The sequence below is a fragment of the Phytophthora ramorum genome, assembly GCF_020800215.1.
Source record: "Phytophthora ramorum isolate Pr-102 chromosome Unknown Phyram_PR-102_s0007, whole genome shotgun sequence".
In the NCBI taxonomy this organism is placed as follows: Eukaryota; Oomycota; class Peronosporomycetes; order Peronosporales; family Peronosporaceae; genus Phytophthora; species Phytophthora ramorum.
In genome coordinates, this window is record NW_027150653.1 from 201,416 (window position 1) to 219,163 (window position 17,748).

The following is a 17,748-nucleotide window of genomic DNA, read 5'->3' on the forward strand; positions in this document are numbered from 1 at the left end:
AGATCAGTAGCATATTCATCATAGCATGCTGAAATCTCCAACTGTATTCGTTGCGCACACTTTCTAGTCTCCAAACTCCAAATTCAAAGTGCTGAGCTCCACCAAGTTCCACATCCACACGCAGTGCGCCAGGGCTAAAATCACGACTACCACTGACAGCGCGATTTCCCAGGTCAGTATTTCTTCGAGCATCCCCATCGTTCTTTCCTCGCGATTGTCAACTCCAGAGTTCACGGTCTCCCTTTCGTATACTTCCGATGGCTCTCTCTCCGTTTCATGTAGTACTTCGGCTGGCATCTTCCCAGAATGTCGAAGTTCTTCGTCTCCGCTGCTTTCATCCAAAATGCTTCTCTCCGGCTCGAGGTCGCTGGAACCCAGCCTCCTTGCTCGTGGTCCGTCGCTAGTGAAGTAGTTCGTGATGATCTGCTTCGACAGCGAGGCTTCTTCATCAGGCAGCAAGATGGTGGCGTCGAGAGCTTGGTCAACCTCGTCTTGCTGCATGTCCAAGTCCGTTTTCCTTCGAGTTTGGTGTCAATACTGCTCCTGCGGGTCGAAAGCCGTCAGTTCCAACCGTCGCGTTGCCGGCATTGGTGAATCCGCTTCAAGATCCTTTTCCCAAGTTGAAGTGGATCTGTTCGTCGACAGTAGTTTACGGGTAGCTCATCGCTTCCGTCCCGTTTTCGTGACTGGTGCAGCAGCATGGAGGCCTTGAGCGCTGATGCTGCGTCGCAACGCACGCTCAGCTTCGTCTGTGGGTCGTGTGGTGATGACGCGGCGTTAGCAGTGCCGTTGGATAAAGTTCAAGGTGCGGTGACGGCTGTAGAGCCGAAGTTGAAGCGGCGACGCCTTGGTGAGACTTCCATCGTCGACGTGCGGCTTGTCGAGCTTATCCGTGACCTCGACGAGGCCAACGAAGACAATGACAAGCACTACGGGCTGTTTGTGTGGCCGTCCGCACTTTTGCTGTCGCGATTTGTCGCCCGCGAAGTCGACTCGCTGTGTCGCGACAAAGTTGTGCTGGAATTGGGCTGCGGCACTGGCCTCCCGTCGATCCTCGCTGGGTTGTGTGGCGCGACGAAGGTGTATCTTACCGATCGACCCGACGCTGTCGACGTCCAGCGCAACGCAGAAGTCAACATCAAGCTAAACGGTCTCGAGGATCGTGCCCAGTTCATTGGACTCACCTGGGGCGACATGCTCGTACCGGACAAAGTGCTCGCCATCTTCCGAAGCGTCCAAGTCATCCTCGCCGCCGACTGCTTCTACCAGTCTGAAGGTACAATCGCAACAGAATCAACTGTAAAACCACATCTAACTCCCTCAACTTGCAGATTTCGAGAAGGTGCTGGCCACCGTCGCTCTCATCTTCCGCTGCAGCAACTGCACGTCCTGCCAGTTCTACTTGTCGTACCAACTGCGAAGTATCAACCGATCAATCGCGCCGCTACTTTCTCGTTGGGGGTTGTCTGCTAAATCGGTCGACAAAAGTCAACTCGTCCATGAAGACGACGCTCAAGACTTTGACAGTATCTACCTCTACCAAGTCTCAACATGAATTGTGAAATTGGTGGCTCAGCTTCGCCTTTTTTGTTTCTCTCCTAGTTCCTCCTTCTTAAAGGTTTGTTTTTCCAATTGCTGGAAACTGTCCCTCCCACCATCTAGAGAACATACGCGTGGGGCTCTCGCAGTAGCCTCTTCAGCCTTTACAATGGGAGATTCGTACTATTCCCCGGTCAATTGGTGAATCCTTCGCACGAGTGAGACCGTGGAGCTCTCCTGTCCACTCGCAGCCTAATAAGATCCCAAGATGCATCTAAAACCCGGGGGGGGGGGTTGTCGCGGAACTCGAGAGTCAATCGTTTTCTCATCCTCGCCACCAAAATGCACACACGCAACGAAGAAAATGTCCAACCGCAACGAAGAAAAAGTCCAACCGCAACGAAGAAAAAGCCAAAGTGTGAGTTCTTCTTGAAAATGGGGCACCGCAGCGTGCCCTTCGCTCTCCTCATTCGCTGAAACCCATTCTTTTCCGCCAATCACACGCCATCTAGTATGTGGCCAAGCTGCTCCACCGCACTCTCAAATCTTCCAGGACGAGATCATGTTCGCCCGAGTTGCTCGCGCTGCTTCATTCGCCGCCGTACGCCGCACGCCCTCTGTGGCGCTGCGTGCCCTGCAGACCCGCGAGAAGTCGACGCTCGTGTCCATTCTCAACGTACGTCATGCAACTCGTAAAATTCCGCTCGCAATCCAGTAAAAACCGCGTTCTAACCTAAAACTACCTACTTCTTTCCTATTGCAGCGCGAAGTGACCGAGGAGAAGGCCAACTGCTTCGAGGAGCCCGATCTGGAGGCTCTGCGTCTCAAGGTGGAGGAGGTGTTCGCCCTCAAGGAGACTCCTGGCTGCATGGACGTCCTGCTCGAGGGCTCGGTGGATTCCGAGTCCATCAGGATCAAGTTTAATGCCCAGGACACTGTGGAGCTCGAAGACGACGAGGACTACGACGAGGATGAGGACGATGAGCAGGACGACGAGCAGGAGCAGGACGAGGACGAAGAGGAGGAGGACGAGCTCCCGGGCGTCCGCTTCACGGCCGACGTGACCCGTGACAACAAGGGCCTGCAGTTCGACTGCGTGGCCAGCAGCAACCTCACGGTGGAGCGCGTGCGCTACCTGAGCGACTTCGCCAAGGACGCGGAGGACGAGACGCTGTACTTTGGGCCCAACTTCATTGACCTGGAGCTCGACGTGCAGGACAAGTTCTACGGCTACCTGGCCGAGCGCAAGATCGACGACGAGCTGGCGCAGTTCATCGCGCAGTTTGCTGATCTCAAGGAGCAGCGCGAGTACCTGACCTTCCTCCAGGACGCCGAGAGCTTCGTCAAGCACTAAACCCGTATTGCTGCATACCGTACAGGCTGCTTGAGGTTCGTGACGACCACACCGCACACAATAAACAGTTAGAGCCTCACTCACCACTTGCCATTTACAGTCCTCGTATCGTCTGCAAGCAGTAGAACGGCTGCGTCGCTATTGCTTGCTGTCCTGTCTAACCTTGCATCCCAGCCATCACGCTCTGCATGAGCTGCGAGACCTTGGGGTTCGACATGTGGCGCATAGCGGCCGACGGGCCTTCGGCGTCCACGTCGCGGAAGAAATCTGCCAGGTCCGGGTCGGATCGCGCCGCCACGAGCTCAGGGCTGTTCATGAGGCCGCTCATGTCGGGCATGCCACCAGCACCAGGGCCAGAGGGAGCTGCACCGCCAGCACCACCGCCGCCAAGGCCGCCCATGAGGCCGCTGAGCATGTCGGGGTTCTGCATCATATTCTGCGCCATCTGCATCATCTGCGGGTTCTGCATCATGCTTTGGGCCATCTGCATCATCTGCGGGTTGTTCATGAGGTCGCCGAGGCCACCGCCACCTCCGCCCAGCATGCTGGCCAGGTTCGACAGGTCCGGCATGCCACCAGCGCCACCAGCAGGGGGTGTAGCTGACGAAGAACTCGTCGTCTGCACTTGGCGGCGCTTGCGCTCAGCATCTGCAAGGCCGTCACGGCAAGCAGCGTTGGAGCTGTCCACCTCAAGTCCACGACGGAACGAGTCGATAGCGCCGTCAAAGTCCTGCAGCTGCAGCTGCGCGCTGCCCAACCGGGAGTAGGCCTTGACGTACGCCGGCTTGAGCACAATCGACTGCTCGCAGTGGTCGATCACGTCCGTGTACTTGCCCAGGTACATCAACGCCGCAGCCAAGTTCGAGTGGTAAATGTGCGACGACGGTCCCTCTGGTGACAGCTGCAGCGCCTCTCGATACAACTTGGCAGCTCCTTCGTAGTCCTGGCGACTCAGAGCCGCATTGCCCTGGGCCTTCACCTCCTCCGCCTTGGCCTCCTTCTCCTCCTGGGAAAGCTCCGGCTTCACATCTCCGAATTTCTCCTTAAATTTACCCAGCGCTTTGGCCGTACGGGTAGCATGTTCACTGGTGCCAGGGGCCGCGTCCTTGAAGAAACCCTTGGCTTCCAGCTTGGCCACCCACTTCTTCCAGAGCTCCGGGTCTGACAAATAAGAAAAGAAGCAGCCAATCAGCGCTCTCCTCCTTCTCTTATAAAAATCATCCACGTACGCTTTTTAACGACAGGATCTTCGTCCACAGCCTCCTTCGCGCCAGTCTCCAGGTTCAGCGCCTTGAGCCCCGCAGCAAAAATCTCGTCGAATGAGGCGTCGCCATCGACCGCCAGCTGTCGTCGCTGCTCGGCGTCGTGCACGTCCACGCCGAAAGCCTCACTATGTGGTAAATAATAATAAAAAAGTAAAATGTTACGTTAGAAAAACACGTCATATCGAGATTTTGCAGCTTGTAGGACCAAGCAAAATGCTGAAATTACGTGAGACGGGAGAGCGCCGTGTCGATCTCCTGTGCATCCACGCCTTCACGCGTCTTGAGCGTGTCCACCCACGCCAGCGCGTTGAACAGCGTCGCCTTACTCGCCTCGTCCATCAGGTCCCAAGTGAATCAAATTCTCCCCTTGTTCCACCAAATGAAATCCTTTTAATTGGTTGGAAATCCATCTCTTTTCTACCAATAAAATGAAAGATCGCACCGCTTCAACTACAGATGGCTACATTTTGTATCAATATGGAGGAAGAGGCGCTGGCCGCGAATGAGGCGGCGATTCTGGAGCGCAGAGACGAGATCCGATCCAGTTTAAGGGCGGTGGAGAACTCTCTGAGGGAGGCTGGAGCTGTCACGCATGGATACAATAGCGCGTACCTATTGGAGTCGCCCGCTACCCATTGGAACCCGACCACTTCCTTGTTCCGACGGACTGTGGCGAGTTTGACGAGTTCTGCAGCGTTTCGATTTGGTTTCGACGCTCCAGATGCAGTTCGACTTGAGTGGAGACTGTCGCCGCTGGGAGAAGCCAAGTGTCGGAAGATTTGGACCCTTTTTGACGCAGACGAGGACGAAAGGTGGACACATGAAGAGTTCCTGGAGTACATGGCGGCGTTGCAGTGCTCGAGCGATTCAGTGGAGTTGAGGGCGTTTGAAGAGAGCTCAGAGGTCTGGGGAATGTATATGAGTGATATGTGCGAGCTGGACGAGGAAGGGAGGCTTACGTTCCAAGGGTTTGTCATGTACCGAGAGCAGATTGAGGACGAACAGCCGTTGACACGAGATTTGGCGTCGTTGGGGATTTCGTTGGAGTGGGAAGAGCTCGAGCGAGTGGAGACGATGAAACAGCTTTTTGACGCGTATGCGGATGATCCGACGGGTTCAGTGACGGCTAAAGCTGCGCAGTATTTGCTAGCCGAGAGTGGGTTTGTCCTAACGGGCGACGAGACGGCGGAGATCATTGCCAAGAGATACGAACTCGCACGTTGTCTGAGGTTTATACATCAATTGAAGCGTACTTTGCGTTTGTTTGGATACCGTCAGAAGTCGGCTCTACGATTCACGAATGAAGGGCATGCTCGAAGTGAGCACAATGAGGAACAGCCACGAATCTGCAAGGTTGGGTTTCTGAGCTTGATGTCCTCTTCCTGGTGTCCGGCTGTGAAAACGGTAGGTACGTGATTAGTCATTGCGTTTTCTGCTACTTGGAAGCTGGTTCTGTGCTGATAGAGACGTGGGTGTGGTGAAGCGCTGGCGTAGATTCTTTTTGCAGTGCCGTTTGCATTCCTTCTGCGCATTGAGACGACTCAAGCAACGAGTTCAATGGATATTTAAACATGTGCGCCAAGCAGCGGCCACAGGGCTGCTGTCTGCGAGTTGTCTGCTGTCTCGCACTCCTGGCGGCGATCGAGGCGACTATATGGTGAAAGTTGACGTAGGGCACAAGTTTTCTACAACCGCTACCGTTCATCTCACTTACAACTCGGACGCTGACTGTAAGTGATTTTTGTTGTTTTGAGTTGGGAGCTGACCTAACCAGATACACTATGCAATGTGCAGCTGCTGCCACACTCCACGAGTTGAAATATCTGGAGCGTGGTGCAGAATGCTTCATGTACATCGACTTCGCCTGTCGGAGTGGCACGAAAGGTTGGTACATTTGCTGGTACTGGCAACCGTACAGGAAAAATCTAATTAGTTTGTATGTGGCTATCTTACTGTAGACAGCGACGCTCAAATTCTAGTCGATCGTTTAACATGGTTCTTGGGCGATTTTTTTCGCGATCATATCGAGTCGCTACCGTTCTTCCACCGTTGGTTTGTTACACTACCGACGAAACCCCAGTTACGCATGGGGCCATCAAGCAGTGGAACTCCTGGACCGTCATCGCCAGTAGTTCGACTGGTGATCCTGTTCACTGGAGAGATGGATTTGTATCATGTGATGCAGTCGCTAGGTTTGCCGTCGTCCATGCAGTTTGACCACCTTTTGCAGCGATTTTCGCTGCGCTGGTTGTGCAGCCATTCACTTGAGGCCCTCTTGGTAGCCAAGAATCTCAATCTTGGTTCCCATTGGTCCTGTCGAACTCAAATGGACCTGCGGCTGAATCGGCAGGCGTGGGCTCAAATTATCTCCCAGGTCGCGTATCAACTCGAAGCGGACCTGGCTCATGAACGCGAGGACGCGGAGTATATCGCACAAGTCAAGGCCGAGCGTGAGCAGAAGAAAAAGAAGTCGGTGGTGCTGAACCAACGACGTCAATCGGCATCAACACAGCCAAATAATCAGCACGACAATCTGCATAATTCTCAAAGCGAAAGCTCTAACGCTGAGAGCAGCCAGCATTTGCTGATCAAGTCGCTTCATCGTGTCGCCTACGCGCTCAGACACTCGCAACAGCTGAGCTCAGCGTGGGCGTTTACAAACTTGGGGGCCGCACTTCGGGAGAACCAGTGGCTTCGCAGTGTCTTATCACCACAGTGGCTTGAACTACTCACCCACGTGCTAGAGACCCCAGGAGGACTTGCTGGCGAGTGGAAAGCTAAAGGAGACTCGTTGCGAGCTGAATTTGCTGATACTAGCTATGCTATGGCTGGTGCAGCTCGCCAGGTGCTAGGGCACCATACACTGCGGCCAACAGGGTCTTCAAACGAATTTACCCTCGCACCTTTCGCGGCAGCAGCAATGAAGAACCCACCAACGTCGAGAGTGTCCGAGACACCAAAGCTAACAGCACGGCACAGTCATATTCAACATGACCCAAATCATTCTACCAACAATATTCCCGAAGCACCCGAGGAGAAAAGCACGGAATATCTGCTGCTTGAGTTCTACGACTTGTGCGCTCGGCATCTGCAAGGAGTGCGCGTTGTGCGCGCTGAGGCCGGGACGAGTGGAGTCACGTGTATCCTTGAAGGCTGGAACTTTTTCAGCTTGCTGCCAAGAATTCACCAAGGTCACCTTATGAAGAAAGCGTCGCTGGTTCGATCCGGCACTTTTACCTCGTGGCAGCCACATTCCAGTCGAAGTACTAGCTCAGGCATGGGGCATTAGATCAAATTCTCCACGTTACAACAATTGATTGAGGCACGTGAGCCACTGAATTTCAACACAACTACACGTAGCCCCCGATGATAATCGATGTTGGCCTTGGGATATGATCAAAACTCCAAAACTGGTGTATTTCATTTCTGTGGTCTCAACAGAACGGTCTCCTGGAAAAGATAGTTGGTACTGCCCTTGAAAAAAAAAAAACAAGGGCTTGATAAATCATCAGTTCTGCGGAGAGGCTGCACACTACACCCATTCACAACTTGATCTAACATCCTATAGCACTATGCCATAGGATTCGAAGGAGTCAGATACGGTCGTTGACAGTCAGAACAACTGCACCCCGGTCGCAGTGTTGGTACTGTGTTTCGCTTCATCACTCTCCAGGCTTGAAAACTGCGCACCAGTACAACGAGTGATCGAGTGAAGTCACTTCTGGGGTATTCTCAACAGAACAACTGTCGTGGGGGCCAGTGTTGGTGCTGTGGGGTAGGTTGGCTGGAAAAATATCGTCGCTCTTCAGCATCGACCACTCGCAGCACAATATACGCTCGATCACTACTGGAATATACAGATATTTGGTGGGTTGGCGGATGGTCAGTGTAACTATGACAAAGTGTAATGCTCACAGAAGGAGGAGAGACCAAAACGGTCCTCGCTCCTATCACTATGTAACGTTAGGTATCTTCACTCCATCGCCAGCGCTGTAAACGCTATAATAATGCACAAAACCGCTTATCATTCAACCTCTCGTCCACAAAGCAAAATCGATAGTGAACGGGGTGAGGCAGTGGTCGCGAGCGGTTTGACGTTTGACTTGATGTTTGTATGTCAAGTACAGTAGGCTGACTGGTCAGCATAAGCCGACGCTGATTCGACAAAACCAGCGAGTTATTCTGATTCGCCAAATAAACTCAGCTCTGTAATTGGTCAAAACAAAGTGCATCATGACGGAAGATCGGCTGCAGGTGCTGGACGTTGACGTGTGCATCGATGGCCCTGCACGCATCGGAGCAGCGTTCCAAGCGGGTGACAATCAAACTATTGCAGTGTGCGACAGGACCCGCGTAATTGTGATCGCTAACGGTCGCTTCATCGACTTGTACGGCGCCTGTGCCAACAGTTCGCATCCCTTCGCGTTCCTGCAGCAAATTTCAATCGGGGAGTACGTAAATCGCTCACCAAAGAGGCAAAAAATCAGCGGTGATGCTCTGGATGTGAGTATTGTGGTTACCACGTGTGTGGTATTCCCCGTTCCCGGTTTTCTGCTGGTCGGGGCGTTCGTGGAAGCTCTGGAATCCGACATTTCGAGAAATGGAGAAGCGGTTGAAAGTCGTCGAGAGATTTTGCTGCTTGGGTTCCGTTTGTACGCAGGTTCTGCTTCTCGTTATACCGGTGATATGGGTGGTGAGAACGTTCGTCAAGGTTCAGCGTCGGTGCAAGTTCATTTTAGTTTCGTGGAACCGGTGGTGGGGATTTCCGCAGGAGCCATTCGACGTTTGCAGCCATTTCGTCTTGACATGACGCCCGATACAGGATCTGTGGTGGTTCTTATTGATGGCTGCAAATTGTTTGGAGTTTTATGTTGGAAAGAGCGATTTAGTGATCGCCAAATGTGTCTAGCCCGACTGAAGCAGCAATCGGAAGCGCTGGTTGCTGCTGAGTGCAGTCCTGATGGTCGATATCTGGTTATTGGAGACGCGGAAGGACGACTGTCGCTGTTGGACTTTCGTGATTTTTTGTTGGATGATCACGAGATATCTTCAAGAGTACAGCCGAAGTTGGGAGGCAAGCGACTGAAGATCGAGGGGTGCACTCGCTCTGGAGTCATCACGCGCGACAGTCCTCTCGAAAACGTGCGGCTTGTTCACACAATAACTAGCTCTGGTACCAATTGTGCATACACAAGCATGCGTTGGTGGATTACCGGTGTGGGTGATCAGCAGAAGCAATTTGTTCTGGCTGGGAAACAGGATGGATCATTGAGTGTACGTGGCTGCAACTCATCCGGGTTTTTATTTAAGAAGTGACGCTGACGCGGAAATCTGTAGGTGTTAAAACTCGTCCAAGAAAGCGATAAAGTAAGCTCCATCATCGAGCTGAAGATGGTCCAGGTTTGTTGAGTCGTGCATCTGTATCGAAATTGTCATTCATATCTAAGTGATACTGGCAGTTGTATCCAGGCTTAGCGTCGGGCACACATGACGTCGTTCGAAGCATTTCTGAGCCGACGAAGATTACTGCACCGAACACAGCGGACGATACCTGGCTCGAGTTTTACACCATCTCGGAAATGCGCTGGAGAACTTGGCGGATAAAAATTGCAGGAGCTAGCGAAGGACTGACCAAGCGCTATCGAATGATTTGGCCGTCGGTAAAAGACTCACTTGACTTCCCGGCATTCATGGTGAGCACACTTATTGGCGCTGGTAATCAACCTGCGCCTGCCATTTACCGACCTAACGTTGTGAAATTTGATATGGGCGTGCAGATTCGAGCCAAGACCATTAAAGGAATCGCTATGCTCTTTAGCCCTACCGAATTATCGAAACTTGTTGCCGCAGCACTCTCAGATGCTATTCCAGACCACGCGCCTCGGTATCCGATCTCGTTGATGGTGGCAGACAACCGTCTGCAAGTGGCAGGGCTATTGACTACGACTCCTGTCGAGGTCTCTTCGGAATCTGAAAGCAGTCCAAGTGAGCGCAATGAGTGCGAGAATGGCGATGGAAAGAGCGAGCGCGAGGTGGCTACAGAAGACTTAGCCGACACAAAAACAGAGAGGATTGAAGACAATCAGTCCTCAGGCCCCACTACAATCCAAGACAAGTACAAGCTTCCTCCGATGGAGTGGAAATCCAAAGGCTCTACACCCGGTTCTGCCAGCCAGAACGGAGAGCGAGATGAGGCAGGCAACAATAGACGGGTATCAAAGCTTAGTCGCGTTGACTATGACAAGCGAGTTGCTTCCGTCAAGCAGCGCGTCGAGACTCTTGGTGGCGTCATGAAATCGATGCGGACATCCTTTCAACTATTTTCGAGTGATGTCCAGCAGCACATGAATCTCGTTTCCGAACAGCTCGAAGAAATTAGTCGCCGACGAGTCACACAAGAAACTGCCCAGGCTTCTCGAAACACCTGAATATACACTGGAGGATTATTGCATCAACAGAGGAGGTCATGGAGAAAAGCTTCCTTCAAGCGCAGGCTGAAATGACACGCTTTGATGCTGGGACACGACCTCATGAAGGCGAAGACGGGTCCAATAACCAGAGGCCATCACCTGCCATCCCGTATGTGGCGGACAAGTACAATCCTGACCATCCCGATGCTGACTGGGGAGGCTACGTGCGGCGGTCGTACAAGAAGCGCTTCTACACGAATCAGTCGTCCGTTAAAGATGTACGAATTCCTATTCTGTTTGTCCGCTGCAACGTATTGACTCGGCTGTGCTCATCCAACCAGAATCTAACCAACGACGAGAAAGGCGGCATCATGCCGCGTGGCTCGGCCGAAAACTCAATGACGTCAGGAAAGAAGCTCTTTGAGCCTCAGCAGGGTGCATCGGGCGAGCAAGTTCCAGGTATCCCCTTCCAGAGTGCTGTTTACCAGGTAACGGTTGCTCCCGACCAAATTCCCTGCTGAAGGAACCTCAGTCTCAGCTTTATCTGCAGGTTGGACCTGGGAGTGATGTCAGTTGCAGTGACTGGAAAACGTAAGTGGAACCGGCTGCAAAGAGGCAGACATTGTGTTCACACCTCTATATTCTGTTACCGCCGTATTTCCTGTATCTACAGATCGTATGCGTCCCAAACAGCGATGGACGCGACGTCTAAAGACAACTATGTGCTTGGCACGCGGCAAAACTCGCAGCACAAACGCCACGTGACACCGATGGTAAGTTATCATCGCCATTTTTCACACGGATAAATGCCAACGCTAACGCAATGTTCGGTGTCTGTGCTCAGTATGAGCAAGGGCGTGGGGTACGTCAAAATTCGGCTCGAGCTCAATCCCCTTCATGGGAAGGGGGTCCAGGGTTGTCAACCCCGCTAAGTGGGAGTGGGAGCAGCGGATCACTTTCTGGGCGCCGTGTTGATTCGCGTCGATCTTTGCTTGCGGGTATTGGCAAACTCGTTGCAGCAGAAGACCTTAATGGAGCTCTACCGTGAGTTCGCCGCTTCGAATCCATCCACATCAGTTTCTAATCTGTCGCTATGCTCTTTGCAGACCACCGGAGAGACACCTACCAGAGAGCTACACAAAGCAAGCATCCAAGGCTCTGCTAGCAGAAAACTAGTGAGTAATGTTAGATTGTTGTGGATCAAGCTGGTTTTCTTAACCTTTCTGTGTCTGCGCAGCCATGGGACAACGTTAGGGTACACTGGTCGTCGAAATATGCCTAACTACTGAGGGGTAGACGAAGATGTGGGTCAAACAAGTAACTAGTTAAGAAAAAAGTGGCGATGAGGCGTCACCAGCTTGTGTTCACTCCTCAATGCGCTTTACTTACATGGAGCGCATGTCAATTCGTAGCGCCATAAGGCTAATGACCGCGCCCAGGAACGAAAGAGCACCTCCCACGAACACTGGCAACGCATACCCCATCGACGTCTCCACCAGCGCAGCTCCCACCAGGAAATTGAGCAGCTGGCCAATGCAGTTCGCCGAGTTCACTGCACCGACATACATGCCGACATGTGCAGAACAGCCAAAGACGTGCACGATGATAGGCACGATGAGAGCGAAAATCGTAGCCTGGGTGATGGCAGTGAGGGCGACGATCGCCACGTCCAGAGCGACAATCTTCGAGAACGCCATAACCATCAGTAAAGCCTGCGGGATGCACGCGACCGTGATGACCCAACGCGCGCCGAGGTGATAAACCATGAACGGGAGCACCCACGAATACAAATATCCGAGAACATTGAACAGCAAGTCTGCGAGGCCACCAGCAATCTGCACACCATGATTGTAACGCTCTTGCGCTGCTGTGCAGAGAATCGGACCACAGTTGTCTGCATCCGTCGAGTTACCTCCGACAACCTCGATGCCAAAGAATTGCCCCTTGTTGCCGTTGTAGGCTGTGAAGCCGAATTGGATGCAGAAAAGCACAAGGCAATAGATTGCCAGCGTACGGGGCAGCGTCTTGAGGCCGTGAAAGGTGCAACAGAATGCTTCGCCAATGCGCTTCAGTGCGCTTGGAGCTTCTTCTCCTGGGCCCACCTCCAAATCCTTTGAAGCGGGCACTTGCTCCTTGACAAACACGCAGACAGCACCCACAGAAGCCAGCATGGTCGCTGAGAGCATGCCGAGAAACCAGTGTAGCGTCAGGTGGGCGGCACCAAAAATGTAGATGTACCCGGCCACCAAGATGGAGCCCAGCGTTGAGCTAGCCTGTCCGATGCTGGCCCCCAGAGTCTGTCGGTCTCCCGCAAAATCCGCAATGATGAGGAATGCTGGAGTTTGAACGACATTTACCGTGATGTCCATCCAGGTGTAGAACAGGATAGTAAGCCAGGCTGTGCACGGACGAGACTCGTTCCCCGAGTCACCAAGCAGTTCCCCCAATTCACGTGTATATCCCATCAGCATCCAGCACGCTGCACTTGTCACGGCTCCATACATCAAAAATGGACGGCGACGACCCCACTTGCACGAGCTGCGATCACTGAGGACGCCGATTGCTGGCGCTACAAGGATACCCGAGAGTGGACCGATCAGCTGCGTAAGCTGCACAGCAAAAGGTGGCAGCATCGTTCCGAGGTATGGACCGAGAGCAGCCCATTGCGCCGACCAAGCCATGTTGATAGCCATTCGGGGCAGGGAAAGCAACACGAGCATGGGCACGGAACACCCAGTCGTGTGCTTGGTCTCGCCAGCGTCGCTGAGGTCAAGGTGCGAGAACGTAGAGAACCTCGGAGGGTGTTCCGGCAGCCCCAGAGCAGTTGGTTCCCGGCGAGGTGGCGACTCTGCGGGATTGTAGCTTGGGGTAGTTACTTCGATGATGGCGGTCATGGCGTCACGAAATCGACTCGCGGCAGCGTGTGGATCCAAGCTTGCTAGACGTGCAAGAGCAGATTCGCAAATGAGCAGACCTTGGGAAGCTGGACACCACGGCTGCACACTTTTTGGCATTGACCCCATGATTGACATGTTCAAGTTCAACGATCCTTTTAGTCTCACAAATGTACGCGAGAGCGAATCGTGCAGCAGCAGAATTCACGCGATCCCCACAGTCGTGCCGTTATCAGAACCACCTCTTATAGAAGGCAACCATTTTTCTTTGTCTCCCCAACGACGGAAAACTAGAATCGAGCGTCGTGCGGCGTACGAGCAGTCTTCAGCACCACTCCAGGCTGTCATTTTTCACCGATAGTTTCTCTCGTGTGTTTATATCGCAGCATCATTTTTCTTGTTGGAATCACAAGTGATCGAGTTTGCAGACGGCAACGTGTACATTTGGCAAAGCACACACGACTTTTACCTATTGAAATGTGAACAATTATGCCGTTGCATTGGGTTTGTTCCCGCGCTCTCGGGCTTCCTGCATCGCCTGCCGCATCCGTTCCTTTGTCCGTTCCTTGAGATTCCTGAAAAACGCCATATCGTCCTGCAATTCCACCAGCAACTCATGGTTCATGCCAGTCGTCTGCGCCTCTCGAAAAGCTCTCCGCAACTCCTGCAGAACCTCCAGCACCTCTTTCAGATGGTGCGTATCTCGGTCTCGTTGCTCCGTCATTTTGTGCCATTCCTGCAATTGCATTTTGGTCTTTCCGAGCCGAATGGACTCCATCAACTGCTCTGTGACTACCGTCCTACAGCTACCGCACAATTGTCCATCGGCTGCCACATTTTGAGTGTACGAGTTGGCGATCCCACTCAGAATTTCCAGATCCGTCGTTGGATTGGTCGAGGACTTCAAATTTGGAGGGTACTGCATGGGCAGCACGAGACCAGATTGGGCTCCTTCGTAGAACCCTTGTAGCTCTCCATTGTCATTCTGAGTCTGAGTCTGGATCGTCATCGTTGGAAGTTTCCGTTTATTGGCCATGTTGTTGACTATCTGGGGGTCAGTATCCCCAGTGTTGCTGTCGTCGTCATCTTGAGCCTCGTCCTGGCCTCGCTTCCCCATTTGGTCCTCGCGGAGCGGTGGGAGCCCATTCGGAGGCCCATTTTGGGAAGTACCGTCGAATTTGCGCAATAAGTCAATGTACCCACTTTTGTTATCGTTGGCGTTCGGACCCTTTTTTATGGGTCGGAGACCTCGCCGGTAGCACTCCGCACGCAGGTCGTGCGCGCGGTGGCGCTCGTACGGCTCCTGCAGCCGCCGCATCTTGCCCTCCACGTCCGCATCGCTCGACAGCAGCGAGTCGATGTCCCCTCCGTTGCTGTGCACGTCGCCTAAACCGCCGCTCGCGTCCATTATTCTAATTGGTGTGTGACCACATCATGAAACATGAAATCATTAAAATGGACACCTTGAAATAATGACTTCAATTTGCGAACGAGAGTGATGGTCTCATAGTTGAGGAACGGCATGCAACGGTGAGGACGAGGTGCCCGCTAAAAATGGGGTAGCGACAGAGGATGGATGCGGCACTTCCACTACACCGCCTAGTACATCATGGCGCACGCTAAAAGAGTCCTTCCTGCCTTGGGATCAGATTACTGTCATGCCTGCGGTGTATTTCTGTCGCGCGGTCAATGGCTGAGCAAGTTCTAAACCCGCCACCAACCAGTTCTCCATCCCACACGAGCTAAGCGCGACCAAAAAGCAACGAAGAAGCGATGGATCCGACAGCAGCCGCGGCACCACCGGATGCAGCCGCTGAGGTTGCGCGGTTGAAGGGCGAGGTGCACGCGAAAGAGGAGGCTCTGAACGCTCTCAAGGCCAAGACCAAGGCGTTCGTGGACAACATGCGCGGCCAACTTGCGACCGAGACGAAGAAAGTCACGGCTTTGGAGGAAAAGCTGAAGGAGGCAACAACCGCTGCAGTCTCGGCTGCTGCACCTGCAGACTCTGGCTCGGCAGAGCATCAGCGTCTGTCCGAGGAAATTGAGAGGCTGAAGAAAGAGACCGCGGCGCGCGAGACCGACCTCAAGACGCGTGCCAAGTCCTTCGCAGACGCGATGAACTCGCAGCTCGAAGTTGAGAAAGAGAAAAGCCGCAACCTTGAGACCCAGCTGCAGCAAAAGGCTGAAGCTCTTGCGGCTGCAGAAGCTGCCAGGGCCGCTGCTGACCAGGCTAAGGAGATGGATTTCCTGTCCCAACCAGTAGCTGCAGGCTCCCACACTGACGACGAGTTTAATGCACTGCAGGCTCAGTTAAATTCGGCGAACTTCGAGATGGCAGATTTGCGCGAACGTCTTCGCAGCATAGAAGCAGAGGCTTCACAGTCATCCCAGCAAGTTGCGAGCCTCCGTCAGGACATGGAAGCGCTTCGTGTCGCGGCGGAGCAACAGCGCAGTCGCCTGCAAGAGGAAGTTGACTCCTTGAAAGCTCGTGAAAGCTCGCTTGAAACTGCGCTCAGTTCTCAGCAGACCCAAATGAAAACCGACGAGAACAGTCTGCTGGAGGCTGACCACACCAAGATCAAGGAGCTGGAATACCAACTTGAGCAGCACAAGATCGAGAACCAACACCTCCAGAAGCAGCTATCGGATAAAGATTTCCAGCTTGAGCAGCTGGACAACTACCGCCGCCGAGCGGATGACAGCGAATCAAAGGTGCTCCAAACTCAAGCGGATATTGCCTCGCTTCAGAGTCAGCTGCAAGCCAAGTGCGATGAGGTAGCGTCGTATTCGTGTAGCAAATGCTCGGAGCTGGAGGACAAGCTCGCGGAGATCACCCAGCTGTACGAGAAGGTCAACCTTGGCAGAAGCCGCAGCGACAGCTTGATCGCAGAGACCCAGTCGCAGCTCGGCGAGATGCAAACTATCAGGCAGCAGTTCGTGGCCTCTCAGGAGCGTCTCGATGACATGATGAAGCAAAACTTGACACTCAACGAGAAGATCTCCGAGAAGGAGATCGAGGTGTCCACGCTGAAGGCCGAGATGAAGAAGTGGAGCATGGAAATGGCTGAGCTTCAGGCGCAGCACAGCACGCTGAAATCGGACACCACGGAGCACCGCCAACGCTCCGAGTCGGTCAATGCCGAGTTCCAGAAAGCCGAAGAGACTCGGAAGGAGCTGCAAACACGTTGCGCGCAACTGGATAAGAAGAATCAAGAGCTAGCGGCATCGATCGAGACCATCAACAAGGAAAACGCTGACAAACGTCAGAAGGCAAAGGCGCTCGTGCAGTCGCTGGTCAGTGAGAAAACGAGTCTTCTGGAATCAAGAAGCGGGCTCCAGAAAGAGGTCGACCGCCTGCGCATGGAGGTGAACCAGCGCAATGTCGAGAACGACCAGCAAGTGAAGCAGCTTCGGGATGAAAACAACGAAAAGGTGTCTCAAACCGCTGCAACAGTTCAGAGTCTCACCGATGAAGTCGCCTCATTGAAGCACGCCCTCACTACCGTTCAGGAGTCTGAGAAGGTTCAACAGCGCGCAAAGGATCTCGCTGCGGCGAAGCGTGAAATCGAAGACTCGAACAAGAAGCGACTGGCAGCGAAGGCCGAGACGCAGAAACTTGCGGTGGAGCTCGAGAACACTCACAAGTGTCTCGACCACATTATGACGCACATCAACGCGAACTGCACGGAAAATGTGCAGCAGATAGCTATAGTCCAAGGACACGTCAAGGAGGCCCTTGAGGTCTTGGAGAAGCGGGCTGCTGTCGCTGGTCACGCCAAACAGCAGCGCCCAGAGGACAACGACACGGCTGACATCGTTCGCAATGCAGAGGCGCTTTCCGGCGTGAGAGGCGGAAACGCAGCGCAGAACCCTGGGACGAAGCGGGTCGAAGAAAACGTCACACGGGTCAGTCAACAGGTATGTCGATGCAGTCTTGATTCTTCTGTTGAGTGTCCACGATCTGAGCGATGATGTTGTTGTCTTGCACCAGTTGAGGCTGCTAGTCGACATTACCGAGCGGCTGTGCGATATCGCCGTGGAGCAGAACGATGCCAATCTCAAGGACGTGATTATCAACAAGCTGACGCAGACGTTCACGCAATGCTTCTCCGAGAAGCTGATGACCGTCTACTCCAAGGCCGACGAAGCTGTGGGTCTATTGAATTCACACGGACCGACTTCAGAGAGTGGCAATGCAGCCGTTAGACCGACCAGTTAAACTCCACGATAGCAATCAGCTCCAGAGCAACGCCACTAGTAGCTGCATACCTCTATGAACAAACACT

At 53.4% G+C, this 17,748-nt stretch overlaps 9 protein-coding genes across 10 annotated transcripts; 5 read left to right on the plus strand and 4 right to left on the minus strand.

Annotated features, from left to right (window-relative positions):
- Positions 1-63: 63 nt before the first annotated feature.
- KRP23_8084 (uncharacterized protein) lies at positions 64-501 on the minus strand (the record flags this gene model as incomplete). Its single annotated transcript, XM_067893482.1, has 1 exon — positions 64-501. One exon carries the CDS (start codon positions 499-501, stop codon positions 64-66), a length of 438 nt encoding a protein of 145 aa, XP_067743006.1.
- Positions 502-699: 198 nt separating this feature from the next.
- On the plus strand, positions 700-1,555 carry KRP23_8085 (Methyltransferase-like protein 23; the record flags this gene model as incomplete). Its single annotated transcript, XM_067893483.1, has 2 exons — positions 700-1,276; positions 1,332-1,555. 2 exons carry the CDS (start codon positions 700-702, stop codon positions 1,553-1,555), a joined length of 801 nt encoding a protein of 266 aa, XP_067743007.1.
- Positions 1,556-2,101: 546 nt separating this feature from the next.
- Positions 2,102-2,893, plus strand: KRP23_8086 (Mitochondrial acidic protein mam33; the record flags this gene model as incomplete). The annotated part of the gene is made up of 2 exons (XM_067893485.1): positions 2,102-2,215; positions 2,303-2,893. 2 exons carry the CDS (start codon positions 2,102-2,104, stop codon positions 2,891-2,893), a joined length of 705 nt encoding a protein of 234 aa, XP_067743008.1.
- A 157-nt stretch (positions 2,894-3,050) lies between these two features.
- Positions 3,051-4,497, minus strand: KRP23_8087 (Small glutamine-rich tetratricopeptide repeat-containing protein 2; the record flags this gene model as incomplete). Its single annotated transcript, XM_067893486.1, has 3 exons — positions 3,051-4,054; positions 4,123-4,283; positions 4,385-4,497. 3 exons carry the CDS (start codon positions 4,495-4,497, stop codon positions 3,051-3,053), a joined length of 1,278 nt encoding a protein of 425 aa, XP_067743009.1.
- A 138-nt stretch (positions 4,498-4,635) lies between these two features.
- On the plus strand, positions 4,636-7,447 carry KRP23_8088 (uncharacterized protein; the record flags this gene model as incomplete). Of its 2 annotated transcripts, XM_067893488.1 has the most annotated exons (4): positions 4,636-5,562; positions 5,642-5,888; positions 5,953-6,042; positions 6,117-7,447. In XM_067893488.1, the coding sequence occupies 4 exons, from the start codon at positions 4,636-4,638 to the stop codon at positions 7,445-7,447; spliced, it is 2,595 nt and encodes an 864-aa protein (XP_067743011.1). The 2 variants fall into 2 exon arrangements, with proteins under 2 accessions (XP_067743011.1, XP_067743010.1); XM_067893487.1 differs by lacking the exons at positions 5,953-6,042; positions 6,117-7,447 and having other exon boundaries at positions 4,636-5,566; positions 5,642-5,652.
- Positions 7,448-8,391: 944 nt separating this feature from the next.
- Positions 8,392-11,857, plus strand: KRP23_8089 (uncharacterized protein; the record flags this gene model as incomplete). Its single annotated transcript, XM_067893489.1, has 12 exons — positions 8,392-9,300; positions 9,391-9,432; positions 9,496-9,558; positions 9,618-9,851; positions 9,936-10,536; positions 10,617-10,846; positions 10,910-11,056; positions 11,119-11,159; positions 11,242-11,341; positions 11,413-11,612; positions 11,675-11,743; positions 11,806-11,857. The coding sequence occupies 12 exons, from the start codon at positions 8,392-8,394 to the stop codon at positions 11,855-11,857; spliced, it is 2,688 nt and encodes an 895-aa protein (XP_067743012.1).
- Positions 11,858-11,953: 96 nt separating this feature from the next.
- Positions 11,954-13,462, minus strand: KRP23_8090 (Sucrose transport protein SUC5; the record flags this gene model as incomplete). Its single annotated transcript, XM_067893490.1, has 1 exon — positions 11,954-13,462. The coding sequence occupies one exon, from the start codon at positions 13,460-13,462 to the stop codon at positions 11,954-11,956; it is 1,509 nt and encodes a 502-aa protein (XP_067743013.1).
- A 487-nt stretch (positions 13,463-13,949) lies between these two features.
- On the minus strand, positions 13,950-14,870 carry KRP23_8091 (uncharacterized protein; the record flags this gene model as incomplete). The annotated part of the gene is made up of 1 exon (XM_067893491.1): positions 13,950-14,870. One exon carries the CDS (start codon positions 14,868-14,870, stop codon positions 13,950-13,952), a length of 921 nt encoding a protein of 306 aa, XP_067743014.1.
- Positions 14,871-15,235: 365 nt separating this feature from the next.
- On the plus strand, positions 15,236-17,681 carry KRP23_8092 (uncharacterized protein; the record flags this gene model as incomplete). Its single annotated transcript, XM_067893492.1, has 2 exons — positions 15,236-17,380; positions 17,454-17,681. The coding sequence occupies 2 exons, from the start codon at positions 15,236-15,238 to the stop codon at positions 17,679-17,681; spliced, it is 2,373 nt and encodes a 790-aa protein (XP_067743015.1).
- Between the last annotated feature and the right edge of the window lie 67 nt (positions 17,682-17,748).